The sequence below is a fragment of the Mercurialis annua genome, linkage group LG2 (genome assembly GCF_937616625.2).
Source record: "Mercurialis annua linkage group LG2, ddMerAnnu1.2, whole genome shotgun sequence".
NCBI lineage: Eukaryota > Viridiplantae > Streptophyta > Magnoliopsida > Malpighiales > Euphorbiaceae > Mercurialis > Mercurialis annua.
In genome coordinates, this window is record NC_065571.1 from 8,018,317 (window position 1) to 8,030,544 (window position 12,228).

General features: G+C 33.2%; 1 protein-coding gene across 2 annotated transcripts; it reads right to left on the reverse strand.

Annotated features, from left to right (window-relative positions):
* Nucleotides 1–2,587: 2,587 nt before the first annotated feature.
* Nucleotides 2,588–11,072, reverse strand: LOC126667964 (phosphatidylinositol N-acetylglucosaminyltransferase subunit A). 2 transcript variants are annotated; one of them, XM_050361118.2, is made up of 9 exons: nt 10,952–11,072; nt 7,598–7,724; nt 6,628–7,200; nt 5,850–6,004; nt 4,688–4,778; nt 4,434–4,550; nt 4,047–4,150; nt 3,494–3,584; nt 2,588–3,222 (listed from the first exon to the last, which is right to left on the reverse strand). In XM_050361118.2, the coding sequence occupies exons 2-9, from the start codon at nt 7,712–7,714 to the stop codon at nt 3,127–3,129; spliced, it is 1,344 nt and encodes a 447-aa protein (XP_050217075.1). In that variant the 5' UTR covers nt 7,715–7,724; nt 10,952–11,072; the 3' UTR covers nt 2,588–3,126. The 2 variants fall into 2 exon arrangements, with proteins under 2 accessions (XP_050217075.1, XP_050217074.1); XM_050361117.2 differs by lacking the exons at nt 2,588–3,222; nt 3,494–3,584; nt 4,047–4,150; ... (3 more) ...; nt 6,628–7,200; nt 7,598–7,724 and adding an exon at nt 8,393–10,607 and having other exon boundaries at nt 10,952–11,061.
* Nucleotides 11,073–12,228: the final 1,156 nt, after the last annotated feature.

Consider the following 12,228-nt stretch of genomic DNA (forward strand, 5'->3'; position numbering starts at 1 on the left):
AGATTGAAAGAACTAAATTGGGTAAGATTTAGCAAAAAGAATTCATTGTATTGATAATAATAAAGAATCAAAGCTGAAATGAAAAAACAAATTTGAATGAGTAAGCTTGTTATATCATCAATAACAAGGATTTTTTCGGCCACATTTTTCAGGTATAGCCATAGCACGTCCGGTGTCGATTCCGAGTAAAGGAAGCATATACTTGTATTTGCATAAACATGGCAAGTCTACACGCCAAATATAATCACAACATTGCTTCGTCGGTTTTCCATAAATAGCTGAATAGCATTGGTCTGATTGTGTTTTATCAGTACCGCATATTTTGAAAGCCATGCTTCCGCTGAGAATCAATAATAATGATATTGTCACCATCCAAATAGCCAAAACGCTGCTTCTACTACCGGCCATTTTTCCAGTGAGAAATGGATTTTTTTGAATTTAATGCCTTAGAAATTAAATTTTATGTTATTGAAAAGAATAGTGTTTGAGTTATGTAGCTTCTTGGCTTTGTAATTCTAATTTATAGTGTGAGTTTTTTTGTATAGTTTGTTTTACATTTTACTATTTAGTTATTTTTTTTCTTTGAATTTTTCAGCAAGTTATGTAATTCAAATTTTGTTATATTTCGGTTACAACATAATTCACCTATTAAAATTGTGGAAATAAAAAAAAAGATAGTTACAAAGTTAATTTATTAGTTTCAAACATTTTAGTTATTTATTTATTTATGTGACTTTCTCTAAATTAAAATTTCTAGAATTAATGCCAGGTTATCATTTAACCGACTCCTAATAATTTTGAACTAGTCCCCCAGCCTATTTCCAGGTGTTTTGAATTTTCTTTTTGCTGTAACTTAAATATGTTGTTTGTCTCCCAAAAAAAAATACATATGTTGTTACATTTATTAATTAATTTTGAATTTATTAGAGGCCTAACGAACATGCATACAGCTTTAAAATCTATCACTAATGTGATAAACTCTCATTTAAATAAATAACTGTGACTGTCCGAAGATTTGATATTTTTTTTTCAATTTTCACAAATTTAAACCAATAAAACCACTTATGATACGATGTTTTAATAGATTTATTTATATTTTTGGTTTTAATTAATTATGTCTATAATACCAAATTTTCAAATAAAGTTAATTTAATTTCAGCAAAATTAGATGTCTCACTAGTTTTTCATTGGGTAGATCCATGGAAAATTTATGGACCAGGTCTAGGTTAGAATTTTCCGTTTTTCATATATATATGATAGTAAACACCTGTTATCGATTGATTTTTACTGTTTTGTTATGTTATGATTTATTTTAGAGAAAGGAACTATCACATGCTAATAAAATTTCTTCTCTTTTAATTTGATTTTTCAAACACTTGTATAATTGTGAATTTTACTATAAATGTTACATAAAAACAGATAAAGTTTTTTGCATAAGAATAAAAAATAATAATTAATTTTTTTAGTAACTTTTCATTTTTTGAGAGGTATTAACTTTTTATTATATCCTTGATTTAATTATGTAAATATTTTCAACATCACCAATGAGCTATAATTCAAACGGTATAAGTATTGGGCAACAAACTGTTAAGTTGTGGGTTCAATTCCTCTCACAAGCGCTTCCCCTCTCCAATATATAAAAAATATATTTTCAACATCATTAATTGTATATATAAAATTGTCAGTTTCTTCTTATTATTAAAAATAAATTTAATATCGATATATTTTTGGATGAATTCATAATTAATGATTATTGGGAGAATATAATAGAAATAATAAAATGGGTTAATGTCAAAAAAAATCACAAACTTTACACGTTTTCTCATTTTAATCACGCAGTTTAAATTTTCTCATTTTCATGAACGAACTACCACTTTTTCTCAAATTCATGCACGGTGCTGAGGTGGCACTCATTCATTGGTGTAAAATGACCTCCACCTCAGCAAATTACACCAATGGAGCCATGACACCTCAGCACCGTGTATGAATTTGAGAAAAAATGATAGTTCGTGCATGAAAATGAAAAAATTTAAACTGCGTGAAAAGTTGGTGAATATTTATGATATTAACCCTAATAAAATTAAGGAAGAACAAAATTTGTGTTTCCACTTAATTATACAAATTATAATCTCAAGTTTGTTAATATTTCAGGATCCTAAAATAAAAAAATTGCATACTTCTATAGGACGAAAGAAGTATATCAGAATTATTTAATTATCGAGTTACGTGATTAAAAATATAATTATCTTGATGGATTATCTTAAAATGAGTAAAACAACCAGTCTTTTATATGCTTGGTAATAAAAAGTGCAATGCACATTAGTAGACTTTAATTATCAAAGGAGTATATAAAGTAAGATTGACAAGTTATATTTTCTTTCTACGCGTGGAGTTATTAGTAAAATTCGTGATTGATAATTATTTTCAAGATTTCTTAATTAATTTTTTTGATTATATTACGTAATTTTTGTTTATGAATCTCTCAACTTTCAATTCCTGTTTCATATTTGATTTGCATAGGCACAGAAGAGTCGCTGCAGTTACAAATAGACCCAAAACCGTTGTGGGAAAGAAGAAAATTTCCAAATTGATGATCCAAAATCACTAATCCAACATATAATTATTAGTGTGGAAAAAAAGTCCAACTTTAAGACATGTAATTACTTTTTAGTACCTCAACAAAATGCTTGGAAACGTTTAATTGGAGCAACCAATTTTCTTCACAAACTAGTAAAAACTTAAACCCAAAACCTCCTACTTTCCACATACTGGCTAGTTAAACCTGGTTCTTAATCTCCACACACCTAGATAAAAATAAGCCTCCAATACACTCTTCGGAAATGACCAGAGCGGCGCCTTATGCGACTATGTGCCCATGCCCAGTGAGGTTCGGCCTACCTTGATTGACTAATGTTCTGACCCCACTCTGGCGAATCACTACTTCCTGCTTGAAGTGTAGAATGAATTCAAAGAGAAAAAATCGCTACACAATAGCTCATTTGTGAGCAGGTGGCAGTGCAGCAAACTTGCCATTATCCAAAATAATTTTAAAAGAAAAATCAAACCAAACCAAACCAAACAAATCAGTTTGGTTGTTTTTCTGGTTCGTTTAGTTGATAAGAGATCTTATCTTGAGTTTTCACTATCAATAGGATTCATTTCCTCCCCATCTTGATGACTGGGGAATGTGAATTCAGGCACCTCCTCAATATCCTCCGCTGGCTAATAAAATGATAAGAAAGGCGTCAGTAAAGAGACAAAACATAAAAAATTAGCCTCTTGTATTCACAAAGATTTTTTGCGTCTCAAGTATAACCTTTTAAGCCATTGTCCAATCCGTTAACATTACCTTATAACACCGTTCACATGAGGTGTCTCTAATTTAGGTGTTTTAGTTACATTAGGGTCATTTGTGAGACGCAAAAAACATTCAAGTGTTTATAAGAGACGAGAGACGCGGGGCTATATTGCAACATGTAGTAAAAGGTCTTACCTGCAATACTTGTACAAGCCGCAATAGCAAAAAATCAATGATCATAACCAAGCAAAAAAGCTTCCCTGCCCAAGCACCACATGAAAGATACCTAACACAGCACATAACATCCTTCACTTTCACATACTTTTGCATTGTATTACCAATCATAATGTAATGTTCCACGCGAAACAAAAAAAATTTAAAATATTTCAAAACGAATCAAACCAGTCAGTTTGGTTAGTTTTTCTGGTTCAGTTTGGCTTTCTCGATTCGGTTTGAACCAAATATTGTATGAATTTTTTATTATGAACCAAAAGAACTAAAGTTTTATAATGATGTCAAACCAAACGAACTAAAATTATGGTAAATTTGGTTTGATTTTTCTATTTGGTTCAGTTTTTACACTTAAATATAACATGGCTCAAATACCATAAATTCAGATCACATAACCCACCAAATACAAGTGTTTTAGCTTGCTTCAAGCAAGTGATCTATATAAGGCATAGTCCACCTTAAGAAGGTATAATATATGAATATTAGATGACAGATAAAGGATATTGTTCTTGCATACCGTGCGAGTCGTTCCAAAAAATTCTGACTGGGGCATTTTAAAGCACGTTCATACACAATCTCTGTCCTTCTAGCAACATCATGCCAGTTGTAGAGCTTCTTCATCTAGCACCAAATGTGAAGCAAACATTTGGTCATTGCACAAGTTGGAAAAGAAAATACAAAAGATTGAAGTTATCACAAATTATCTATGTACCATATGGCAACCGAAATGCCGAAAGGAGAAACCTAAATTGAAAAACAAACAAAATAATATTCTTTTATGAGAATATGTTATAAAAATAGAATTTCGAGTTTTCAAAGCGTTTCCAAAAAAGAAAATGAAATACCAAAATATAGAACTCAAAGAAGTTTCCGTGCAACATAGCAAATTTTTCTTTAAACTTACACGATCATGCATAACTTGTGGGTCAATTTTTGGAAGAAGATAAATTGCCTTTTTAATTGCCTGTACCATATCACCAGGATCTGGTTCAGCAAGTACAATCATGTCATCTGGTAAAACCTGTAAGGAGAAAAGAGTTAATTGACAAATATATATTTCCAGAAGTCTAATTACTCTAACATGACATGAGCATATTACAAGAAATAGGCATAAAAAATTTTAACCATATCAAAGAAAGAAAAATTCACAATACATGCCTCGGGTACGCCTCCCACACGTGTACTAACGGTCAATAATCCACAACTAGCTGCCTCTAATATTGCTATGCAGAATGCTTCTGTCAATGAACTGTCAGAAGTGTAAGAATATATAAGACTCAAAAACAATAAGAAAAAGGAGATATTCCGCTGTAAAAACAAAGCCCTGCTAATGAAGATGAGATAGAATCTCTGCCTCGCAGTTCCATAAAAAGGGATCAGTTGTGGGGGAAGTCACCGATCATATAATAAACATTCGCATTATTACGCACAGAAAATATGTTAACGTGGGAATGCTTTTCCAAATGAATGACGGAATAACAAATATTAGAGTTCTGTAAGATATTATTACTTCAGGCAAAAATTTCCAACCTTTGAATATTAAGGAACTTAGGGAGTCAGTTTACGCAAAGGCTAACTTCACTTTACGATATTTTAGACTCAAAGATCTTAGATCTTAGTATGCATTTCCTGTATAAGTTTTAGTTTAAAGTACTGCAATTATCAAGCACTGACAAGAGATCAACACAAAATGCACGCTTATATTTATCAAAACATATGATCCCGAGAGTAAAGATTGCTCCTAAATGATTAAGACCATGTCTAACTCTGAACAACAGCTTGCAACTGCTATTATCTAAGGCCTAAAAAAATGGATAAGTTTAGTTCTTAAACATTTATTTAAAAGAGATACTTAGAAAAGCAAAAGGAAAACCGATAAGTATTTTTAGAAATATAAAAATCACATCTTACAATAGATGTCTTTAAGCTAGATAGTACATATAAAACTAACATTTTCTTGCAATTTATCTGAAAATGGAGATAAAAGAAGAAGATCGAAAGTTTTAACCTTTGGTTAAGAAAAACTGCTATGAATTTGCATAAAGGACACTACCAGCTATATGGCCAATCTCCAGCTATTTCCACAGTGTTCTATTGCACAACAAAAGAGTTACAAAGGCCAATGAGGAAGGAAGATTAATCCTAGAGAGCACCAAAACTCTTCTTTTCCAACCAAGTGACCTTTATTTAAACATATCAGCTCATCAAGATCCCAAATTATTTCATATCAAACAAATTCAATTCAAGTATGTTGATCAAGTTACCAAGTCAAAAAGTGCACAACAAACCCAAATTATAGAATAAATAACAAAACCTTTACCTGTTCAAAAATATATGGCCAGAGACAAGGACAGATTGTACACGGGCATGTGGCACGGCCCCCAGCATTTCGACTCTATCTTGAAGAGAATGCTTTTCCCTCATCTCTTCCAACCGCACACGTTTCGGTCCATCTCCACCGACAATAAAACGAACCTGAACAGATAAAACATCCTTCCAAATAAGGTGAAGAGTGAAGCGATTATAAAAGTAACGCAGTTTGCTGATGCATTATAATCTTTTCTATGCTGAAAATGCTCTTGCAAATATCACATTTATATTGTACAAAGAAAGAGTTGATCTGGATTGAATTAAGTGTAGGCATCAAGTAGGAAGACCTTCTTACTACAGTTTTGTACATCAACTGCAATACTTAATACTCATAATCATTATTCCTCTTTACATTAACTGACATAAAAAAAATCAACAGTTCCCTGAGAACAGTACACGTGCAAAGTATCCTATTTACTGAAACTATTGATGCTTGGTGGGGCATTGAGGTGGTGGGAGATGCCAGAAGAATTATCGATCTATCATGTACGGGTAGACATGTTGCACACAAAAGCGGACACGCTGAAACAGGAAATGGAAAATAATTTTTTTTTTCAAGAAAAGGTTAATAATATAAAATTTCAGATCGGAAACGAAAGTACGAAACATCCAAACATGGGACTCGCCAAGTTTCCGTGCAACATAAAGCATACAAGCATAAGAAATCCAAGTCAATTGAAGAGAAGACGGAAGCACCAAAAAATTGCTCTACAGTTTTAAAAACTCACATGTGGATACAAGCGGCAAACTTCTGGAATGACTTCGACGAGCAAGTCTGCACCCTTTCGATAAACCAATCTACTAATGACAACAATAATAATTTCATTACCAACAGGTCGCTCTTGTGCAGGCCTGAACATAGCAGTGTCTACAGCATTTGGTATCACAAAGACCTTTTCAGGGGGAAGACCAGAACGTAGCACAGTGTTTTCTTTGCTTGTATGAGAAACACAGATGGCCTGGCTTACATCTGCCAAAGTAAACTGCAAGACTTTGTTCATGTGGATGCTTCCCACATCAGCGAAACCATAAAGCGAATGATCAGTAAATACAACTTTGTATCCCATAGTACGCGCATGCATCAAAGCTTCATGACAAAGAGTTGAGAATGCTTGATGACCATGCACCAGTGATATTTTTTCTCGAATAAGAATAGTCCTTATGACTGGAAGTGTTCCATAAAAGGTTGGTAATGTGTTCTGCATAAGAAATGGTCTCCATGGAATATAGTATACTTTCAAGCCACCAGTCATGTATCTAACTCCAGACCGATTACCATAAGCATGAGTCATAACCACCACCTGAAAGTTTAATTAAAAAGAAATGAGATTGAAAGATGCTCCTACTTAGACAAGGGACTGGAGAATTTCATCTCAAGATACCGAGTCTGGTCCATATCAAGAATTACACCATCTGAGGTATCAGATCGATTCCATCAAGAATGTTTTATAAAACTCTTGGACTCCCAATATGGAGTATCTTACTTTTAGGTAATTCAAGGGAGAGTGAAGGAGCAACAGAAATGGAACAGAACTGTTTTTAATTCATTCAGAGAAAAAAACATACCATAAGTTTAATGAAAAAAATAAAACATACTACTTTTGGGGTATTGCCGCATATGTACTTTCCCAGCCGAGAAAATGCATTTCTGAAAAGGGAAAGATGCTAAGTATGAAAAACCAAGTAATAGCACCTTACCATGTGACCAAGCTTTAGCAGACACTGAGACAGGTAATAAATATGATTTTCTACACCACCAAAGTTGGGATAGAAAAAATCTGAAACCATCAAGATTCTGTGCTTCTGATCAGCCATAATTAATCATCTGTGTTTGAATAAAAAGAAAAAGAAAAATAGAACCTTCAATTTATGATAAGGACAAGATATATCTAAGAGATACTTCAGAGTTATTTCACATAATAAGCATACACATGAAATAGAGAGTTCATTCCCAAAGCCAAGTAAAAGTTGAGCAAACAATAACTTATTTTCTTCTTGATGAGTCGATGACTCAGTAATGCCATGATAACTTGGGAAAAATAATTAGTTTTTCAAATTCAGGGGAAGACAATAATTTAATCTAACATCAGGGTGACAGTAATTCCTCTAAAATATTAGAAATGCATCATAGACAAGAATGGCATATCAATTGAAACCTTGTCCACTGCTTTCTGATAATCGTGTTCTAATTCTAACCTGCTCAGTCTTATTCTGGAACAAAGCCTATCAGGATAGTTTAGTTTCCAATTGCCTCTCTTTTGGTTCTTCTCATACCAACCAAAATGAATAGACCATACAGATGAACATTTCAACAATAACCAGGCAAAGTACTGAAAATAAAGAGAACCGAGCCCTAGATTAATTCTAAAAGCTCCAACCAATTCTGGACGGGAATAACATAACCAATGAGCTGAGTATTTCCTCCAACATTGGAGAATCAACATTATTAGAAACAAAAAACTATTCAAATAAATAGATAGATAGATAAGTAGGGGATCATCAAATTGCCTCTCACATTAAATTAATCTTTGACTTACACTATAAAAGTAGTTTAACAAGGGGAAAACTGGAAACCTATAGAGATTCTAGATTATCTTATGCAATAAATTTCCTTTTGCAAAACAAAACTCTCAAAAGATACTGCTGTCCCTCACTAAGCAAGGGACACAGAAACACTGGACGCCTGGTAAAAACAAATCATTTCTGATTCCATATAAATTTCTATGTTGCAACAGCTTCAGCAAATGCATGTACAGGTTTGCTGGACACGGACCACAAAGTTCAAGCTACAGGTTTGCTATAATAAGCTTCTCTCGCTTCAAGCACATCTGGGCAGTACCGCTTAATCAGAACTTCAACCTGGTTAGCAAAAGACATATGCCTATCCCCATCAAGGTTTCTTGTCATTTGGCTCCATCTCTTTCGACATATATAACCGGTTCTATGCTCCAGAAGATCATCCCATTCCACATCTTCCATGCAGCATGCGTCCAATTCATATAAAGTAATCAGAAGATGGTAATCATCCACATCAAACCATTCACCATCCGCTACCATAGGCGATGTTAATTGATTATACCACTTCATGCAGCACATTGGAGTAGTTCTAGTCCCCAGCTTGTCACTAATTGCTGTCCAAGCGATGTTGTCCCGCAGCATTCCATGTTTAGTCAACCTTCTTTCCTCAAAAGCTTTCATACGCAGATCCATGTTTACTAGATCAAATAAATTCTGATACTCCTCTTGAGACCACTTTCCTCTATTCCTATTTGCTAACTTAATTCTACGCCATGCATCTTTTACATGAACCCTATGTTTTCCAAGTGCATCTGCCAATGTTTTCCAGTCAGGCCCATACTTATCATGAAACTTCTGCACAAGTTCCAACTCTTCTTCTGTCCAAGAACGGTTCTCATCCCTTTCAAACAAGATATGCGCTCGATAATAAACACTCTCCGACGGCCTCCAAGGTAGGGCTGCTCCTATTTCCTTCCAACAATGCTTTAATTCAGGATGCTTCTTACAGTGCAGAACTTTTTGAAGACCCTCTTCACCTAATCCCTGGTTATTGATATAGTTTAAAACGGATGTTTTAACTAGTTCATCTTCCTCGGGTGAGAATCGTTTCCCTCGCACAAGTTTCTTGTTCTGATCAGTCTCCCCATCACTTGGATCATCAGATGATTCAAAAATCTGCACCCCCTCAGAAAAACTAACTCTCTTAGATGTTCCTTTGGATGCAGATTTTTTTGACGGACTGTCAGCCTCAACTCCTTCGCTTGTTATATGTTCTCTCTTCCGCTTTTTCCTCTTCTTCTCATCTTTGTTAGTAACACTATCACTACTCTGCTTGTTCTTTGACTTGCTCCTTTTCAACTTCTTCCTTTCCTCCTCAACCTCATGGTTAATTAGATCTACATCAGCCACGAATTTAGCAGCACATACTTCACTGTCAGCTTCAGGTCTCTTGGACACATTGTTGACTTTATCCTCAGATTTTCGTCTCTCATGCCCATCATCATCTTTGTTAACAATGTTATCAGTACTCTGCTTCTTCTTTGACTTGCTCTTTTTCATCTTCTTTTCCATCTTCCTCTCCTTCTCCTTCTCACCCTCATGGTTATTTACATCTGCATCCACCACAGTTTTAGCAGCAGTTACTTCATTGTCAGCTTCTCGTCTCTTAGACACTTTTTTTTCTTTAACCTCACGTTTTTGTCTCTCGTGCTCATTCTCATCTTCGTTAATAACATCATCACTACTCCGCTTCTTTGACTTGCTCCTTTTCGTCTTCTTTTCCTTCTCCTTCTCTACCTCATGGTTACTTAAAACTACATCAGCCACAATTTTAGCAGCACCAATTTCACTGTCAGCTTCAGGTTCATCGTCACATTTTTGTCTCTCGTGCCCATCATCATCGTTACTAACATTATCACTACTCTGCTTCTTCTTTAACTCACTCCTTTTCATCTTCTTTTCCTTCTTCCTTTCCTTCTTCCTCTCTACCTCATCAGCCGCACTTTTAGCGGCACTTACTTCACTGTCATCTTCAGTTCTCTTAGACACATTTTTGTCTTTACCCTCACGTTTCTGTCTCTCATGCCCATCACTCGCGGCACTTTTAGTACCCATGAAGAACAAAACTTTCCCTTCCCTACCCACACTCAAATCTTATTGACTGGTTATCGCCAATCCCTCCACGCGAAATCTGAGGAAACAACACAGATACATACATAGAGAGAAAGTCAGATAACCAGTCAATTAAAATTAAACTTTTCCTACATTTATACCCTCACCAATTTCACACCAATTTCACATAAACCAATGTTCATTTTATAAAATCCAAACCTGAAATTTTAACACAACAGCAGTTCACAGAAATCATACAAATTTAAATGATTAAAATAATCTGATTAGTTTCAAGAATCACATCAACGTATATGCAAGAGCATTAGATTCAAAAAAACACATCAAAAACAAGTAGAAAAAACAGTTAACACGTCACAAATAGCCAAAACAACTGATAAAACCTAACACAGCGTTGGAACTCACCAGCAGAAACGGCAGTAGAGAGGCGGCGGCGGAAATAGGCGGTAAAATGGAAGCCGTAGACGGCGGTAGTGATGTGATTTGTTTTTAGGGTTATTGAATATATAGTTAAAAAATAAAAACAATTACTATAATAATGCAGATAAATACTTTCATGTATTAATTAGGTATCGTTCATAATTAAATTAATCCAACATGTATTCATTTCAGTGTGAAAAAATGCAAATATAGTTAAATTAAGACACAATTACTTAAAAACCATCTACACCAAAAAAAATCAATTTTACTTTTTTTAAAAAAAAAATTATGTTTTACCATTACTCAAAAAATTAAATTGACCTATTTTTATTTAAAAAAATAAAATAATTTTTTTATTTTTAATCTATAATCTAATTAAACGTTAATGCTTAAAAAAACAACAACAAATAATAATTTTTTTAGTTAATTTATATTAACTATTAATATTTTTAAAAATTGATTTATATTTTTTCATATTTGCTTTTTTATTTTTTTTCGGTTCTCAACTCCTCATGTAAGGAGGAATTTCCTCCTCCTCCTTGCGTGAGAACCGGAAAAAAAATTATTATTTTTTGCAAAAAATTCATCGGGTTTCGGTGACGGTTCGTATATCGGAGGAGTACAATGGTGGATCGGAAGTTGTTAAAATTTATTTAATATTTTAATAAAATTTTAAAAAACGATTAATTTTTGTAATTTATTTGAACATTTATAAAGTCGAAGGATTTGTTTGTATTTTTTCAAATAAAAAAATTATGATGTAACTCTTCTATTTAATTGCTTTTAATATTTTTATCTTTAGATTAATTAAATTGTCAAATTTTGGAGTAGATGTGAAACATGAAAACCAAAAAAGAGTACAATTGTTTTTTTTATGTCGGGATATAAATGAAAAAAATTCATTGTGAGTGGTTTTTAAGTATTAACCCTTAAATAAATCCATATATATTTTATTTCAGTGAAAGAAAGAAAAATCGCTAATAAAAAAAGTTCATTCGATTCTATTTTGGTCAAAGGTAAAGAACCGTTCAAGTAATTTAGATGGATACATTAGTCCTTTTAGATTTTTCTTGATCACTTTAGACTTTAATATTTTTAAATGGTGTATTAAAGTCCTTTAATCTTTTTAAAAGTAGCACTTAAACCCTTTTAGTTAATTTACATTTTTAGTTATATATGTAGTTTATTTCAAGCGTGGAATTTATTAGCACCATTTAAAAATATTGAGAATTAAACGGTAAAGAAAATATTTAAATGGCTTA

Bases quoted from the DNA above. Each gene is read 5' to 3' on its own strand.
- LOC126667964 (XM_050361117.2), bottom strand. From the start codon at position 10,531: ATGGGTACTAAAAGTGCCGCGAGTGATGGGCATGAGAGACAGAAACGT.